The following is a 19,808-nucleotide window of genomic DNA, read 5'->3' as shown; positions in this document are numbered from 1 at the left end:
CTGGATCACAGCTACTTAAAACCATTTCTGCTGGTCAGGTCTCTAAACTATTTGGCAGCATGTGCGTTGCATGACGAGCACGGTGCACGGAGAGCCCCATATTAAAGAACCCGCCGAGTGAGTAAGACAACAGGATAATATTATAAGGTTATTTTATCCACATATTCAACACAATCTATCCAGGTAAGTGTTCTGCTGAATATCTGGACAACTTTAGGGCTCTCGGTCTGCACACATTCATCTGGAAAGCACTCAATATGGTGCTATCTGGCTAAATATGTTAGCCTGCCCTCGCCACACCTCCAGCCTTTTCGTCCAGATACCTTTCCTGGCAACATTTTGTGCAAAGTTATCCAGACAAGCACAGGATATTTTCAAAGGGCCAGATTTGTGCAAGTGAAAGCCGATTTTAGCCGTGTAAATCTTTTGAATATGGACCCTCGGACGATACAATTTTCTTTGAAGAAAACCAGGACTGGACCAACCTGACCAGGTCGACTTACATCAGGTGGCAATACTGTTGTACAGACCCCTATTTTGGGCTTCCAAATGATCCTGCTAAGAGCAGGTTTAAAAGGAACTGCATGCAGGTAAATTCACACTTTCCGTGACTTGGAATGGACGGGAGAGCAATATCGGCATCTTCTAAAAAAGAAATTTTAGCATTCCCTGCCTACAGAAAAAAAAAAAAAAATCTATACTGAATAAAGCCTTCCATGTCATCTTAAAATTTTACTCCATCCCTGAGGTCAATTTCAATGTCCTCTGGGTGCACAAGCACTGCGGTGTAGTGAGATGACAGCCCAAAAACTTGGAGTGCACCCGTATCTCACCATGACCTGGAAATAGACTGCACACACTGCAAGCAGTGAGAAACAAAATAATGCACTTTGGTAAGAGAAAACAGAAGGTACTGGGGACTTGTGACAAAATACGAGCCCTGAGACGCATTCCAGTTGGTGTCAGGGCTGAACCTATAATTTTGTCAGCTGAGCTAAAATTTGAGTGTACTGTGAGTTGAGTTAATCCTTTGGGACAGTATCAGAAAACAATTTTTGCGTCCATCTGAAGACCATCCAGTATGGGATGTCAACACTTAGAGCTGGGTATCACTTCCCTGGAAGCTGTGCGGGATGGGAAACACAAGCGTCATGTTGCCGCATTGCTCCCGACTTTACCTTCAGGTCCGAGACATCCCTGTAGCACTGCTCAGAGCGGGTGTGATCAGACAGCTGCACGTTCCAGAAGCAGGGAAGCTGGTACACCAGAAACGGGTTCTGCTTGATGACTGCATTGAAGATGTCCTGCAGAAAGTCAGACGGATGGAGGCCCATTATAAACATGAATATATAACAACACGGTCCTAGGCAGAGGTAAAAATAATATCATCAGAACACACCCACTGCTCTAACGTAGTATATCTTTCACTGCTACACCTACACCAACATTAATGTACTGGGTCTGGGAAAGACAGTTTTGAAAAACACCGTTATTCCACGATATTTCAAAAAATAATTTAAAATGAGATATAGGACCTTAAACGAGCGGCACAGGGTTATAAGCATAACACTTGCTTTTCACCACTTATATGACTTATCGTATTACCGCTAGACAACTCTCATCATCGGTCCAATGCCCATTTTTTAAAAATTATTTTTATGCATTTGAAATCACTGCTCCATACGTCACTTATCTTGTGAATCTTTTCTTGCAATCCCAGACAGCTTTTCATAAATCCCTTCTCTCGAAGCCCCAAACAGCTATTCAAGAGAGGAAGATATCGTGACTCGCAGACACCATGAATGTTTTGAACTTGAGTTTACAAAATTCTCCGAAATGCAGCAAAAGACTTTCTCCGAAACACGGCCTGTGCTGTTCGGGACTTCGAGAGAGGGGATTTATGAAAAGCTGTCTGGGACTACAAGAAAAGATTCACAAGATAAGTGACTTATTGAGCAGTGATTTCAAATGCATAAAAATAATTTTTACAAAATGGACATTGGACCTATGATCAGAGCTGTCTAGCAGCAACACGATAAGTCATAACAAGTGGTATAAAACAAGTGTTATAACACTGTGCCGTTCTTTGAAGGTCTTATATTTTAAATTATTTTTTCAAATATCGTTGAATAACAGTTTTTTCAAAATTAAGACTTTCCAAAACAGTCTGAATACGTTAATGTTGGTATAGGCGTAGCAGTGAATAATATACTACAGTGGGCCCATTATAAATGCCACCGTCTGCACCACCAACATCTCCCTGTACCTTTATGACTGACATGAAAAGTGATGCAAAAAAATTCTGATAGTCTTACTAGTCTATAAATATTCTGAAACTCATCCAAGAAATTCCCCATGACCACCTGCCTAGCAAAAGCAGAGATTGATGGCTCAGTGGTGCATACATGTCAACATCTGGAAGCTCTTAATAGCGGCCCTCCAGCGATAAAAGGCACTGGGATGGAATGCAGATCTCAGCACGCCGCTTCCAGGAGCTGACATCCAACAACGGAGAGATGATCAATGTAAAGTAAGGTCTGCTCAGGAAGGAAGCGCTCTGAACTTTTTAAGTCATCTTCCTTGAAGTAACTCAAGATGTGCTAGAAAATATGATTTAGTTTTTTTCTGGCACAGCAGTTTCCTCCTGCTCCTTTGGGATTCCAGCTCAATTGGAACCAACTATCCGGAGATATTCCCGCTATTTTAACTCCCTCCATCTCCCTCTGCCCAACTCGCTTAGCCCAGTTATTGCAGTGACGGTATTCAGCCTGGGGGCCATGCACCAGGGCTCCTGAAACCCTGGCCGCTGGATATCACCGTTGTGCAAGTGACCAGAACTCCCTCCCTTCCCCTCATATGGAAAAATCAGATTTCTATAATGCTATTTATTACCTATGTGCTCCTCATGAATTACTTCTGAGCTCAGTCTTGGCGCAGAATTGTTCTGCACGTCCTGGTCCCCGCTTTGAACAGATTTTGGACCAGGAGAGGAGCAGTGTATAAATGAGTAAAACAGACTTAGCCTGGTAGCAATGAAACAGCAGAGGGCTCCCCCCCCATAAAAGCTATGGCACTGCCCCTGCGTTACACTGTCGAGGCAGACGTGGGCACGCACCTGATCTGCTAACGAGGTGGAGAGCATGCTCATTAGCTCTCGCTCCGCCGTCAGCCTCCACATCTGCTCCCACTTCATCTTTCGGAGCTTATCCAACAGGAGCAAGATGACACCTGGTATTGGGTGCAAAAAGGAGAGGACACGCCGTTAAGATACCTGCTGCTCTGGTCACAGGAAACGTAGAAACCTAAACAGATGCTGAAGGGGTGGTGTCTTCCAGGGGGAAATGTCGTGGTGAAATATTTCAGAATGCCACCCCCTTATTGTTCAGGAAAGGTTAAAAGCCCGTCAGAGCATGCCCTCTTGATATGTTTCCTGTTCATGGGATCAAAAAAAAAATAGTCTCCAGAGACCCCAATAGGATGCACCGCAACAGACATTTGTAGAATGCTTTGATACACTTGTGCAGTCCTGATATATTTGAATAATCGTGTGGCACGAGAACGTGGCAGACTGCACAACATAGACCTAACATTTGAGGTGCCTTGTGCAAGCATACGGCAGCACTCATCTTGTATCGCCAGCCTGGAGAGATCCATGCTACCTGTGAAATCGGTGAGGATGCCCTGCCTGACTGACCAGCAGCGATTCTCAGCCATGGCTACAACCTGGGATGAGTGCGGGGGTAGAGCCCCACTGTTAGGTCATTTGCTAGCCAAATGACGCAGGTGCATTGCTGGGTTAGGACAGGGTTTGAAGTCAATGGGTCAGATTTTTGTTTCGAGCAAAAGCAGGGGAAAAAATAAAATGTAGTAAAAGTCAGGTTGGCTTTGCACAGTTTTGAAGTGGCAGATCTTTTAGCCAAGGATTTGATTTCACTGGGCAACAAATTTTCACGTGACTGTGAAAATGCAAAATTGGCTCTAGTTTTTTTGTAATATGCAATAATATAATTACATCTTGAACTGTATGCCAACAGTAGGAGACCTACGGTTAATACCCTTTGAAAAATGAAGTCATAGACTACGTCTTAGATTTCTTTGCTTGTCTCTTGTACACCTGTTCGGGAGCATCTCTGCAGAGTGTCCAGCAGTAGTCAGCCAGCATGAATATTTCAAATGCTCACCCTTTCTGACTGGGCTGACGTCAGCTTACTCAGCAGCAGCATGGCAGTAGAACTGCATTGCATCAGAAAATGATGTAATAAACTCTGGATGATGTGTGCATGATGGTATTATGCCATATGATGCAATATTACATCATTCTGGGCTTATTTACAGTCCTACTGGATAAATTTACACGACTATAGAAAGTGAACTATATTAAATATCTTCAAAACGAGAGCCAATAAAAACTTTTCATGGTCATATTCGTGTTCAGCACATCAAGATACTGCAGAGCAGGACCTTTTTAGGTCAGTAACACTTTCATTGTTGCCCAGTGCCTGTCTGCAAGGAGGAAAAAAAAAATTTATACTGGTCAAAAAATGTACCAACAAACTGACGGGCAGACGTTTTGCATAAACGGAGGCCGTGCTGCCAACTTCCAACTGCGAAAATTCCGAACGCTTGAGCGCACGGAGTCAAACTTTCAACCTTTCTCCTTCTGCACGACTATTTAAAAAAAAAAATGTAATTGATCAGGTCCCACAAACTTTCCAATAACTCATTACATCTACTTTGCCCCATTACTGTTGCTTATCCCTCAAGCCAGACATTGGCCTCATAGGGAGGTACAGATGGTGGCAGATAAAGCCCAAACTGGTCCGCCCAGTTAATATTCCTCTGTTTTGGGTGGATGAGCGCACATATTCCCACACCAGCTTCCCTCCCACTCTCTTGACTTTTTCACCTGATATCACACCCCCTTTGCATTAGGTGCTCTAGGACAGTGGTTCTCAACCTTTTTGTGTGTCAGGACACACCCGACAGTGCTCACGTGCATGCATGCATGACACGCTCAACACATGACCGCCACAGGGCTAAATGTAGACATATACTCTGCATGCACAGGAACGCCCGACCCCCAGCAATGGGTACAGAGCAGAGCTGGGACATTACCCATACAACTCGCCACGGGAGAAAGATAATCTGATTCTCACTAACAGCAAGACAAACTCCCTCTACAACCAGGCGCATTGTAAGATACAATGCGCCTGAAAAATAACCCCTCTCAGCACACGGGCAAACCTGCCATACCCACAGCAATAGCCCTACTTATGAAAAGGCAGCAGTGCAGCATCAACAGCAAAGACTGAGAGAAAAACCTGCGAGCTAGTGAAATACCTCACCTCGGTCACAAACACAGACCACAGACTGACCGACCTTCACCAAACACAGAATAAAAGACCTCAAAATACAAACGTGGAGACAAAAACTGGAATGGAAATCCCAAAAAGCCACTGCATGCAAAACTGGAGAACTAGAAACAGAAATACATCTCCTCCTGCACTAAGCACATTACAAAGATAGAAGAAATGCACATTCCCCATACGGACATATGATGGCTCTTTCACCCCGTCACTCTCTCTCCATGCTCCCATCATCCCTCACTTTCAGTCCCAATTACTCCCTGCCAGTCATCCCCTCGCACTCGCATCCTTGTTCAGCATTTCTAATCCCCCCTCACATCCTCTTCCCTGTGCTCCCTTTTTCCCCCCTGCCTGCCCAGATACCTCGACCCCTTCTTTCTGACCCCTTCCTGCTCAGCAGGCACCACACTCCCTCTCTCATCCACCTCTCCCTTCCCAGCATCCCTATCTCCTCCCCCCCCCCCCCCCCCAATATGGGGTAAAGAGAGCATGGGCAGCATCACTTCCAGGCCCAGCGGGGGAAGATAAAGTTGGTGTCCTCTCGGGCTCAGAAGAGCGGGAGTTGGTGATGTCTAGCAGTGACCCGGCTGAAGGAGGTAACAGCCTTCCCACTGGGCCAGGAAGAGGAGAAGGAAGCGAGAGTAAAGGAGAAGTCAGCTGACTCCCACCCGGGCTGATGAGAAGGCCGCAGCCTCCTGCCACACACCTCCCAGGAGCTCCCAGCAGCGCACCAGTGCGTCCCCACGCACCTCCCAGGAGCTCCCAGCAGCGCACCAGTGCGTCCCCACGCACCTCCCAGGAGCTCCCAGCAGCGCACCAGTGCGTCCCCACGCACCTCCCAGGAGCTCCCAGCAGCGCACCAGTGCGTCCCCACGCACCTCCCAGGAGCTCCCAGCAGCGCACCAGTGCGTCCCGACACACCTCCCAGGAGCTCCCAGCAGCGCACCAGTGCGTCCCCACCCACCTCCCAGGAGCTCCCAGCAGCGCACCAGTGCGTCCCCACGCACCTCCCAGGAGCTCCCAGCAGCGCACCAGTGCGTCCCCACGCACCTCCCAGGAGCTCCCAGCAGCGCACCAGTGCGTCCCCACGCACCTCCCAGGAGCTCCCAGCAGCGCACCAGTGCGTCCCGACGCACCTCCCAGGAGCTCCCAGCAGCGCACCAGTGCGTCCCCACCCACCTCCCAGGAGCTCCCAGCAGCGCACCAGTGCGTCCCCACGCACCTCCCAGGAGCTCCCAGCAGCGCACCAGTGCGTCCCCACGCACCTCCCAGGAGCTCCCAGCAGCGCACCAGTGCGTCCCCACCCACCTCCCAGGAGCTCCCAGCAGCGCACCAGTGCGTCCCCACGCACCTCCCAGGAGCTCCCAGCAGCGCACCAGTGCGTCCCCCACGCACCTCCCAGGAGCTCACAGCAGCGCACCAGTGCGTCCCCACGCACCTCCCAGGAGCTCCCAGCAGCGCACCAGTGCGTCCCCACCCACCTCCCAGGAGCTCCCAGCAGCGCACCAGTGCGTCCCCACGCACCTCCCAGGAGCTCCCAGCAGCGCACCAGTGCGTCCCCACGCACCTCCCAGGAGCTCCCAGCAGCGCACCAGTGCGTCCCGACACACCTCCCAGGAGCTCCCAGCAGCGCACCAGTGCGTCCCCACCCACCTCCCAGGAGCTCCCAGCAGCGCACCAGTGCGTCCCCACGCACCTCCCAGGAGCTCCCAGCAGCGCACCAGTGCGTCCCCACACACCTCCCAGGAGCTCACAGCAGCACACCAGTGTGTCCCCACGCACCTCCCAGGAGCTCCCAGCAGCGCACCAGTGTGTCCCCACACACCTGCTGAGAACCACTGCCCCAGGCAAGGCTTGCAGCCTTGTGCGACCCCACTCAGATTTAAATGGAAAAGGACATTCAAAGCACAATCTTCTGAGGTAAAAATATGACTTCCAACAACATGTCTATTATATTTACATGCACTGCTGTGCTGCCACCCAGAAAACCCTGCAAAACAGACACTTGGAACCCATACGATATGAGGCCTATAGTAACACATGTTGGGTCTGGGCTTGGCCATCAGAAAGCCATGAGCAAACTTAAATTACAATTACAAAATAGCAAACCTCCCGAAACAAAACAGCACTAACTGCCGGCACTCAAAACGGTAAAAACCCTAAGACAACGCTGCAAATATTACCCCAGGCCCCAAAACACCAATACACCTATTAGGAAAACAGAATAAGCCAGGCTGCTATAGATTCCTACACAGAAACTACACACTAGCAGAATATCTCACCTTAGCCACACATGTAGAGAGCACAGACAAACCCTAATCAAGCCTAAATAGAAACGTGCAGCTAAAAACTGCAACAAGCCAGACTCTGTATATAGTGTAAGAATGGGAAAACAAAAGCATCACCATTCTTCATAAAACAAACAATAAAACCAAGAAATATAAAACATCTTAATAATAAAACCATATTTCAATATGGTTCATAAATATTTCAAAAGAGCTGAATGGAGTAACAAACAATAATTAATAACTCATTCAAAATTTTAAAAATTACCAAACACCAATATTTCAAAAAAGGCAAATATATCAAAGTCCATAATTCAAACAAATACAAGTAAAACCCTCCCTGTTCTCTATACCTGGGAACTTTTGATTTCGTAACCCTTGTCATGAAGGATTAATCAGGTAGAGGGAGAGTGTACATTTTGGTCTCTCTCTCATACACACACACACTCACTCCCTAACATGTTTGTTCTCTCATTCACAAACACACTCCCTCTCTAACACAAACACACAAAAATCCTCTCTTACATGCTCACTCTCTTTCACTCACACATGCAAACAAACTCTGGCCCTTACACACAAGTTCCCTCACACACAAGCTCTCTTCCTCACACATACAGGCTCTCTTTCCCTTACACACTGGCTTTCACACTCACTGGCTCTTCCCCTTCACCCGGCTCTCTTTCCCTCAAAAATTCACTAGTTCCCCTGCCCCCCAGGCTCTCTCTCACACTCACTGGCTCTCTCTCCCCCTCACACACGCACTGGGTGTCCCCCTGTTTCCCAAGCTCTCTTACATTCACAGTCTCTTTCCCCCCCAGCTCTCTCACACTCAAGGGCTCTTCCCTCCCCCTCCTCAGCTTTCTCAGACTCATTTATTTGTGGGTTTTATATACCGTCATTCCATGTGAAAATCACTAGTTCATAATGGTGTACAGGTTTGACATTCATAAATAAATAATGAGAACAGAGAAAGACATACGTATAGGTAGTAAACTAGGGGAACATTTAGAGACTAAGAGCACTCTCACACTCACAGGCTCTCCCCCCAAGCACTCTCACACTCACAGGCTCTACTTCAGCACACCTATGGCCCCCCCTGGGCCTCTTGTTGTGCTACACAGTGGGAGGGGAGGTGGTGGTGGCGAGGGAGAAGTCCTGATGCCCTGTTCTTTGTACAGTTGGCAGGAGGTGAGACGTTGGCAGTTCTGCGGGGCCTTTTCTTGTTTAGTGCAAGCAGGAGGAGAGGTGTTGGCCGCCATGCTGATCCTCTTTGTTGCATCGTGGGCAGGAGGGAACAATGCCAGAAGCTCCATGGGGCGTTTTATTGTTGCTCAGTGGGCGGGAGAGTAGACACCCATGGCCCCGCTGAGTTTGTTAATGATCTTGGGCAGGCCGAGGGAGGGTTTAGGCCAGTGACCGAGACTGCAGCAAGGAGAGGGGGGTGTTCGTGCCTCCTATGGGTCTACTAAGGAATGGCAATATGTTATGATGTAGACTGCAGAGTTGGCAATCTGAACCAGCGGAGCACTAGAGATGGTGCTCAGCTGGACAGAAAGTAGATAGGTGAATCCTTGGGCCAATGGCAGATGACAGCGCCCCCAGGAGAGATTCCCGAGAGGAACCACTGGCTAGGCTGGAGAATGGAGACAGACACAGATAGTTCTTTTTATTAGATAGGTAGTATAACCACCAGAGGTGGCAGTAGTGAGCTGGTAAGCCCGGCAGGGCTGAAGTCCCTCAGATACTGGAACTGCGATTCCAAGGTTTACAACCATTGTTAACCCCCCCCATTTCCCTATAACCTATTTTGTAAACCGTTATGATGGCGTTATTTTAACGTTTCCGAATGACGGTATATAAAACTCTTCAAATAAATAAATAAATACTGGAACTGCGATTCCAAGATTGCTGAGCTGCAAAGAGATTGTAGATAGTGAATAGAGAGGGTATGCAGATATACATAGCCAGTACTAGATGATAACTCACATAAGGTCTTGAGAAGGCTCAGTAGCTGGAAAGGGTTAGGCCCTCAAGGAGCAAGTACCTGGTTCCAGGGAAAGCTCAGAGAGCGGTGGTAACTCACAATAATCTGTATCTGGAATAGCTTCTAGTCAATAGAGAATCTTCAGAGTGTTCAGGAACATAGGCCCTCAAGGAGCGAGTACTGGTTCCTATCTGTAGTCTGAAATAATAACTCACAAAGGTCTGTACCTGCGATAGCTTCTGGGCAAGGAGAATCTTCAGAGTGTTCAGGAATATATGCCCTCGAGGAGCAAGTACCAGTTCCTATCTGTAGTGTGAAATAATAACTCACAATATGTCCGTCTCTTGCGATCGCTTCCAGGCAATAGAGAGTCTTCAGAGGGTTTTAGGAACATAGGCCCTCAAGGAGCAAGTACCAGTTCCTATCTGTAGTGTGAAATAATAACTCACAATGTCCGTCTCTTGCGATCGTTTCCAGGCAATGGCGAGTCTTCAGAGAGTTTAGGAATATGGGCCCTCGTGGAGTGAATACCGGTTCCTTTCTGTAATCTGAAATAGAGAAAGAGAATGAGGCCCCCGAGGAGCGGGTACCCCTGGTAGGTCCAGAGAGGCAATGTTGCAAGAGTGAAGCAGGTCCAAAGGAAATCCCGCAAGCAATCCTTTGGGTACAAGTAGTCTTGGACAGCCGAAGCTAGTCCAATCATAGTCCTTGCTAACTCAATCTGTTAGCAAACGTAAAGACCTTTTATGTTGGAAGTGGAGAACGTCAATACAGGGGGACGCCCCTGAGGTTCGCTCTCTTGATGGTACATACTTCGGAGCGCTCGCGCGCCTACATCATCAGGAACATGGTGGATCTGCAGCGTCAAGCCGGCCCGGGGACACCGGGGGAGAAGCGGCATGGAGACACCGCGGCATCAAGCTGTCCATCAGGCACGGAGGGAGTCGCCACACAGGTAGAGAGGGTGGAGCGAGGGCGAAAGCAGGCATGAATGCAACACAGCATTAGGATGGAAACCCCGAAGGACTGAGCAGAGCCTTGACCCTCCTGTGTTGCGAGTTCTTCAGTGCTGTTCTGTTCTCCACTGGTGGGCTTACATGTGACCACTGACCCCAAGCCTTTCCTTCTCTTCCATGGCCAGAAGCTACAATCTACTTATTGCTCTGCCTTCTTGAAAGCTGGCAGAGAAGCTAGGTGACGCATGTAAAACAGTATCCATTCTGCAAAAATGGACAGGACCATTGGAACCGGAGTCCTGAAGAGAGAAGTTCCCCCTCTCAGAACCTAACATCTCACAGGCCAGGGAGATGAACCGTGATACACAAGAAAGTTTGGGAAGCTGATCCATGTTTCTTTTTAGCATTTTAAGTTTCTATAGAGCTATATCTGGAGGCTTCTTTATCCAGAGGAAACTGGAAAGCATGTAGTGCACAGTTTCATAAAAAGAATGGGCATTTTACTTAGGAGTCTATGTATTAAAGGGAGTTGGTGTTAATGACTACATTTAACGCCGTGGGCATTACTTAATCATCATGTACAATAAGAATTTGCATGCATGTCAGCATTACTGTGCAATAACAAGTGGCATGCAAATACTAATAAAATTAACACTTATGAAAATGACCTGTTAGGCAGTAATGAATATATTCAGTATAGAGATAATATATTCAATGTTAAAATCTAAGATATATAAAGTAACATAGTGAATGATGGCAGATAAAGACAAATACGGTCCATCTAGTCAGCCCAGCAATTTTTTGTTTTGTTTTTTTGTGCAGGCTACCCCCAAGCCTTCCGTTAATGTGGGAACGTTAAGTGCACCTCATGACAGTCTAGTTAAGCCGCTGGAACATGATCAGACCAGCTGCATCCCCTCATCTATGTGAGAACACGATGAGGTCTTCTGGGATCCACTACCTCCACTCCCACCCTCCCCTGCCATAAAATACTTGGGCCTCAGCTCATCGCCCCAACCATATACTCACTCACCAATCCTATCAGGCCTGCTGGATTCAGGAAGCTTCCCCCACTTACTTATCCTTCTGAACCTTCACCAGCAAGAGGGAGCCGGTTTCCCTCATGCCAGCCACAGCGCCAATCTAAAATGGTGTCACACAAAAACTCTGGTCCAAATGCCGGAATGGGGTAAGAGGCAATGAGGAACTACACTTTAGTTACGCAGGAGAAAATGGAATTGTAGGCAGAAGCAGACGAGGCATCATCGCAGTGACTTCAGAAGAGATTATATTTCATTGACGACGAGATACGTGGGGGGGGGGTGTGAACAGAAGTCAAGTCAACAACTTTTCTGGACACCTAAACAAACTTCATATTCACCCGGATCCTGATCTCACTTTTGCCTTCGCCCGAACACACACAAAAATGTTGCCACTGATCCCTGGCACGGCACGCTGCTCTTTAAACATCTGTGAACCGTGGGAGGTATCCAGCTAATCAAGAAATTGCAGCTAGCTGCTTAGTGTAACAGTTATTTATCTGCATACGAGAGAGTGCGTGCGACACACATGCATTAAGACATTTATCTACACAGACCAGATGCACCAACGATGGACTTAATTAGTACAGTTATTAGTTTACTGCGGGCATTACAGGGGGTCATGTCTGCTTGCTTTGTTTTTTTCCTTACTTTATATTTTGCTATACTTTCAAATTAGTCCACTGGGTTGGCTTGAAACAGGAAATAACATGACAGGTCCCAACCATAACAAAACAAATAAGTAAAATCATCATACAAAGGAAAAACTACACCCATTCATGTCATCTAATTCATACTTTGCTTTGGGGAGAGGACAAAAGAAGAAAAAAAGGAAATTATTAAAAAAAATAAATAAATAAACAAAACCAAAGTAAAAATTAGATATAGTCTTGCAGACCAAAATACATAATATAGATCGTTTAAGCAAACTACCACTACCCATAATTAGAGCGAATATCCTAGGTAGCAAAGTCAGGCTCGTCTACAAGTCTGCCCCTTGAGAAATCTTCTAAATGAGCAAGGTCAGGGAACATAAAGCAATTTCTCTTATGCTTAGTATTACAGTCGCACTGGTACTTCAGGGCTCATGGCCACAGCTGAAGGAAAACTCTCTTCTCATTCTGAGCTACTCGGGGATAACGCGGCGGAAGACTCCAATTCTCCTTGCAAGAAACAAGGCAAAAATGAAATAATTGGAGAGGGGGTATCCAAGATGGCTTCTCTATTGGGTGGCGGCACTCCCCACGCTCTCGAGTCTAGTTAGAATTATTTGTTTCTTGTTACCTGTTTGCAGTGGTTTGGAAGAGGAAAGGAAGGGCTTAATTTTACCCTGCTGTGCCACCAGACTTTCCGACTTCTAGACCTATAGATTAATTTGTGCTGCAGTTGGGAGTATAATCGGGAGGTGGGCCATTAAGAGGTTTGGGAGGTAGAGGGGAGAGGTACCTCAACCCTTCCAGGCCTTAGCCCCAGTGGAAGGGAGTCCTCCGTAGGACCTAGCCACTGTCCGCGATGTTCAAGGCTCGACACTGGCTGAGTTGCTACAAGTGTAGGGGAAGCGATTCTCCTACAATGGAACCAGGAGGCCTGACCAGGCAGATGGGGAGATCCATGAAGTTGAAGGATTTGCTTCTCAAAGTGGTGCCCAGGTACTTGGTACATCTGTTGTCTCACCCCGAGAGAGGGAATTGAGTTTACTCTTGAAAGACCGGCTATATTCAGTCTAGAAGAGATATGGAATGCCATACTGGGCCTTGGTAAAGTCTTAACAGCTCAGACGTCTTCATCAATGGAAAAAGTAGGATTCATGTTTTAAGCAGATATTGTGGAGCATGTGACTAACATTGATAACCACTTTAAACAGATTGCAGGGATTCAAGAAGCAGTAGTTAAAGATAATTTTAATTTAGCTGAGACGATTGACAACTTGGAAAACGTTCATAGGAAAATGCTCATAGGAAATTACATCTCAATTTCCCTCGACTTCCTTTAGTCACGCCACTTGGTATGTTACATTTATTTTATTTATTTATTTTTAATTTTTATATACCGAAGTTCTTGTAGGGACTACAAATCACTCCAGTTTACATAAAACGAAGAACTGCTCAACAGAGAGTGGAGCTTTACATGGAACCGTAGAACAAATGGAACAGTATAACTGGTTGACAATTTAACATAGTGCTAAATAAAGTAATAATAGTTTAACTGGTAATAAATAAAGAAATATAATATTTTATATAAGAAGTTTAACTATTTAACGTAGCAATAAATATAAATATAAGCAATGCCAAATATATATATGAAATAAAGTAAATTTTTGAGCTCAAAGATAATTGTCCAGTTGCAGATTCTTAAAAGTAGTACTTGATACAGTGTCCATAATTGGGGGATACTTATTAATTAGGAAGTCTGTCCGTCACAGTAAGATTAAGTGTCTGGGAAAGCTTGTTGGAAGAGAAATGTCTTCAGTCTTTTTTTGAATTCTTGGTGACTGGGTTCTAGTCTAAGATCTGGGAGAAGCGTGTTCCACTGATGTGGGCCTGCTGAAGATAGCGCTCGTTTGCTCAATGATGATTTTATTTGTGGAGCATGCAGTGTTCCTCTGTATGCGCTTCTGATTGGTCTGGAGGAAGTGTGTGGTTGTAGTTGAGAGCTTAATGTGATGGGAGCTAGTTTGTTTGTCGCTTTGTGGATGATAGTGAGTACCTTATAGAGTATCCTTTGTTTAATGGGGAGCCAATGTAAGTTCCGAAGGATTGGGGTGATATGATCTTTTTTGTTAGTGCTAGTTAGAATTCTAGCCGCTGAATTCTGAACCATCTGTAATGGTTTGATAGTGTTGGCGGGTATACCTAGTAGCAGGGAGTTGCAATAGTCGAGCTTAGAAAGAATGATGGATTGTAGTACTAGCCTGAAGTCGGAGAAGTGAAGGAGGGGTTTAAGTTTTTTGAGGACTTGCAGTTTGTAAAAGCAGTCCTTTGTGGTATTGTTTACAAACTTTTTTAGGTTTAGATGATTATCAAGCCATGCTCCAAGGTCTCTGACGTCAGATGAGAATGAGTTGTTTGTGATTGGTAGAGAAAGGCTGGAAGAGATACATGATATATCACACATGATATATTATACATGATATGTTACATGATACAGACAGGATAAGGTACCTAAAAGAAAGTTTGCGGGTTCTAGGAAGAATCATTTCCTCCAGTAGCAAGGATGTTTTTTTTTTTTATTTCCCACCATTTAAAAAGGCTGAGAGAATGGATTATCAAAATGATTTAGCCACCTATATCTCTGATGGTAGCTTGACTTTAAAATTTTTGCTTGAGGCATCTGATAAAGGCTGGCTCTTGAAATTGTTTTTCAAACATGGTGATGAACTTTTTCTTCAATACTGAATTAGGATATTTCCTGATGTCAAAGGAAGAAGAAACAGTTTTTATTAATGAGGCCTAGAGTTCTTCAGTTAGGGGCCAAAATTTTCTTGAAAGTTCCTTGTAAACGTTTAATTAACATTAATTTTGAGCCAAGTCAATTGATGCTTTTCTTGAATAATACAATTGTATCTAGGGTGCAAAGTATTACTGATATGCAATTCAGCTTCTTCTTAGTTTCATTATCTTTCTTTTAATATATGTTTGACCACCACTGACTTCTTAAATAATTTCTTGGGATTGTGGTATTGGAAGCTATCCTTTTTGTGGGCTTCAGTGTGGAGCTACATGTTATAGCTATTGTTTCTCTCTCAATATTTGCATCTTTTCCTGGGTAGCGCCTAATACATCTGTACAAGGTTTTTTCCTTGAGATTTTGTTATAAATTAATAAATATAAAGTTTCCAAAAAAATTTAAAGAAATAATTTTACTAAGCACCCCTTCCTTATCTGGGTTTAAGGTAAAAGTGACTAAGAAAATTGCGCATTTAGATATTACTTCCTGCAATGTTTTTCGGCACAGCCGAAATGCTGGGGCTCTTGGTAGAGGCGACAGCATCAATATTCCCTTTTTTTGAACTCTCAAACTGACTAGATGGAGGGAGAGATTAAATCTTTCACATAGGTAGGGCAGAGTCTACCGGAATCTTCAATATCTCGACTGGAGAGGGAGTGGATTTTCAAACTCTCCGCATTGGGGCAAAGACCATGTGTACTTTTCGCTTTTGGGCTTTTGACCAAATTTCACAGTGAAAGCATGCACATATTTTTGCTTTGACGCTTGCCATGGGTACAGGGGTATGTGCGGAAGATTGTTTTGCTGGAAAAGTGCACGCAGAAATTTGGAAATACAAATTATGCACGTTAGGGCTGTTCAGCTTGGAGAAGAGACGGCCGAGGGGGGATATGATAGAGGTCTTTAAGATCATGAGAGGTCTTGAACGAGTAGATGTGACTCGGTTATTTACACTTTCGAATAATAGAAGGACTAGGGGGCATTCCATGAAGTTAGCAAGTAACACATTTAAGACTAATCGGAGAAAATTCTTTTTCACTCAACGCACAATAAAGCTCTGGAATTTGTTGCCAGAGAAGGTAGTTAGTGCAGTTAGTGTAGCTGGGTTCAAAAAAGGTTTGGATAAGTTCTTGGAGGAGAAGTCCATTAATGGCTATTAATCAAGTTTACTTAGGGAATAGCCACTGCTATTAATTGCATCAGTAGCATGGGTTCTTCTTAGTGTTTGGGTAATTGCCAGGTTCTTGTGGCCTGGTTTTTGGCCTCTGTTGGAAACAGGATGCTGGGCTTGATGGACCCTTGGTCTGACCCAGCATGGCAATTTCTTATGTTCTTATGTTCTTACGTTTCCTCCCTTGACCTAAAACCCAACTGGGAACATTGCCTCTTGATGCGCTAAAAGTCCACGTGTCATGGAACAACACATTGGCCACCCTGAGGGAGGGCAATGCTCAGACGGCTGATTAATGCAGATAAAATGCTTTTAAAATTGTCTTCATATTTCTTAAAACCTTGAGAAGAAAAAAGGCGAAATATTGGAAATTTCAGTTCTTTATGCAGTTCTCTTCATATAAAAGATCAAATTGTCCTTAATGGCGGCCATATTAGATGCCCGAGAGGCAGCAAGATGGCCTCCCAATGACTGCAGTTTAACACTGTGGACCCCTCTCCCTCAGATCCTGATTTCATTTCATTTTCACATTTACATGTCACGCTCCTCCAATAAACATTCCTAAAAAATGCAGTTTAACATTAACACAATAAGCATTAAATACAAACACAACAGCATTTCCTATCCCCTTCCCCTCTCTTACTAAGGAGTAGTGAGAGGGCAACTACTCACGCCCAATCAAAAAGCAGCTCCAAAATTAAGGCGATTCCCAAGCTACAAATAGCTCACATACACCCAGAGGAGTTCCCAAGGGGGACCCCTCTTTTGCTGTGCACCCCTTGGGTGAAGCCCCTTACGGGCACAGGAGCAATGTAAAAATGTTTGGGGGTGGAGCCAGGACAGTTGCAGCTCCCAACTCCAGAGGCAGCAGATGAACAAAGAAGATGCCTTCTTGGCCAAGATACTTTCTGTACAGGTGACAGACTGCTCTATCTCCATTTTTACGCACATTGTTGAGATGGCGGTCCGATGCTCAGTGTGCAAGTTTTCACAAGTTTACAAGTATCGCGTGCGATTATTACAAACTTTTGTTTTCATGTCTAGAAATGTCCCCCTGAAGAAGGTACTGTTGGTATGAATTAGCACTGGCGGTGCTGGTGTGTTTATTCAAACCTCTTCCCACTGAGGTGTTGACTTGGATCTCCTCCACCTACCGATGAAGCTTTATCAGTGATGAAATTTTGTAGAATCTACAAACACTGCAGGATCTATTTTGAGATAGGTGACCCTTATGAGTTATGATTTATCAGAAATAGGAAGCAATGAATGGATGGGGCTTGAAAATATTTTTATATGCAAGAATTTTAAAAAGTAATAAAAAACAGACTGTATTCAAGCACGGTAAATTATTATACTTGGGTTCATTTCAAAGGCTTAATAAGGCGGCATATTTTATGATACCACGCTTTTCTTTGGATGAACATTGAGCATTTTCAAAGTTGTGGGTGCTGCAACTGACACTTTATCTTGTTCCCCTCACTTCTATTTTTTTATGTTACACTTACCTGGATAAGTCATTATCTGGATAAAATTTATCAAGATAAGTGAGGCCTTTAAGGGGCATTCTGAGATGGAGTTGATATAGCGGAATAACGGTGATCCAGGAATGTATTCCAGATCACTTTAATCTTAACTGGCTACATTATTCAAATATATCCACTTAAGCAGCGATTCCCAGTACTCCCCAAAAAAATTAAACAAAAAAACTAAGTCGGCCGGCCAGACCAATCCCTCATCCCTCACCCCAATGAAACAAATGTCAGCCAAGGCCTCCAAAATAGATAGAAATCTTTGCAGGCCCAAAATGCCTCTCTCCCTCCTCCCCTTTCCCTGAATTGGCCAAATAAAATAATTAGGAAGGCTCCCTCCAGAAGGCCATTCACCCCTTCCCAGCCTTTTAACTGAACCCAATGCTAGCCCTCCTGCCCCACTCAGTAGCCCTTATTGTAACCAGGAGCTGAGAACTCTCAATCCAGTTTTGCTCAGATAGCAGGCTACGCTGGGAGATGGACGACAATGCCAAGCTCCTGCATGTAAGGGGATGTGGGGAGTCTGGGTGAGGAGGAAGGAATAGAGCTGGGTTCATGAACTGGGTGTGGCCTTCCAGAAATGACCTAATGAATTCATATGGCCTAGTTGAGAGGAAGGGACGATGAAAGCTTTTTGGATCTATAGGCCTGTAACAATTTCTAATTATTTTGGGGGACTTGGCCGGCAGGGCTACTCTTTTTTTTTTTTTAACTGGGAATTGCTTCTTAACCAGTTATATTCTTTCAATATACTGGTTAAAGATAAAGTTCAAAGTTCCTGGATAACTTTGAAACCTAACTAGCAATTTTCAAACATAGCTGTTTAGGATTCAAAATTATCCCGAAAACTTTATTCAAGGATATTCAGTGGATTGCTTATTGCACTAAATATCCCTGACGACTTAGCTGGATAAGTTATCCATTTTATGTTTGTTTTTTTTAAATTGACCTCTATAACTCCTGTAGGCATTAACCAATTACAGTGGTCACTGGTACAGTATGTGCTATGCACACACATTAAGCCATGGAATCCTGTTCCAGCTGATTTGTACACATAATAGGCCCCAAATGCGGATTCTGAACAGATGGCAGGAATTTTTAACAGAGTAAGATCAAAAGCAAAGGCCTCTGCACTGATGTTCTAAAAGAACTTCAATCTACTTTTATTTCCTAATTAAACATTTAGAGACTTTCAGAGTTAATGAATACAAGAGAAAGTCCATCTGGTAGAGTCAAGTACATGCAGGTTTTCTTCATAACATGCTGTCAATGTACTCCACTCCGGAGCTGCTGCACCCCTACTGAGAACTATACACAGCTCTGGTGATACACCTGAATACAGACCTGCTGCACCTCTACCGAGAAATAGACACACACAGCTCTGCTGATGCACCTCACTCCTGACCTGCTGCACCCCTACTGAGAAACAGATACACACAGCTCTGCCAATGCACCTCACTCCTGACCTGCTGCATCCCTACTGAGAAACACACACACACACAGCTCTGCCAATGCACATCACTCCTGACCTGCTGCACCCCTACTGAGAAACAGATACACACAGCTCTGCCGATGCTCCTCACTCCTGACCTGCTGCACCCTACTGAGAAACACACACACAGCTCTGCCGGTGCACCTCACTCCTGACCTGCTGCACCCCTACTGAGAAACACACACACAGCTCTGCCAATGCACTTCACTCCTGACCTGCAGCACCCCTGAGAAACACACACACACACACAGCTCTGCCGATGCACCTCACTCGTGACCTGCTGCACCTCTACTGAGAAACACACACACAGCTTTGCCGATGCACCTCACTCCTGACCTGCTGCATCCCTACTGAGAAACACACACAGCTCTGCCAATGCACCTCACTCCTGACCTGCTGCACCTCTACTGAGAAACACACACAGCTCTGCCGATGCACCTCACTCGTGACCTGCTGCACCTCTACTGAGAAACACACACAGCTCTGCCAATGCACCTCACTCCTGACCTGCTGCATCCCTACTGAGAAACACACACAC

The 19,808-nt window shown here is 45.3% G+C and overlaps 1 protein-coding gene across 1 annotated transcript in view; it reads right to left on the bottom strand.

Moving 5' to 3' along the window:
• LOC115089198 (LARGE xylosyl- and glucuronyltransferase 1) overlaps window positions 1-19,808 on the bottom strand; it is a 519,096-nt gene that overhangs the window by 68,694 nt on the left and 430,594 nt on the right. The window contains exons 8-9 of the mRNA XM_029597248.1: window positions 3,116-3,228; window positions 1,179-1,304 (exon numbers count right to left, since the gene is read on the bottom strand). Coding sequence (XP_029453108.1) covers window positions 1,179-1,304; window positions 3,116-3,228 — 239 coding nt within the window. The remainder of the gene's footprint in view (window positions 1-1,178; window positions 1,305-3,115; window positions 3,229-19,808) is intronic.

Source organism: Rhinatrema bivittatum, chromosome 4 (genome assembly GCF_901001135.1).
Source record: "Rhinatrema bivittatum chromosome 4, aRhiBiv1.1, whole genome shotgun sequence".
Lineage (NCBI taxonomy): Eukaryota > Metazoa > Chordata > Amphibia > Gymnophiona > Rhinatrematidae > Rhinatrema > Rhinatrema bivittatum.
The sequence above is the reverse complement of the archived record's forward strand: the minus strand, read 5'-3'. Positions and strand labels throughout refer to the sequence as shown.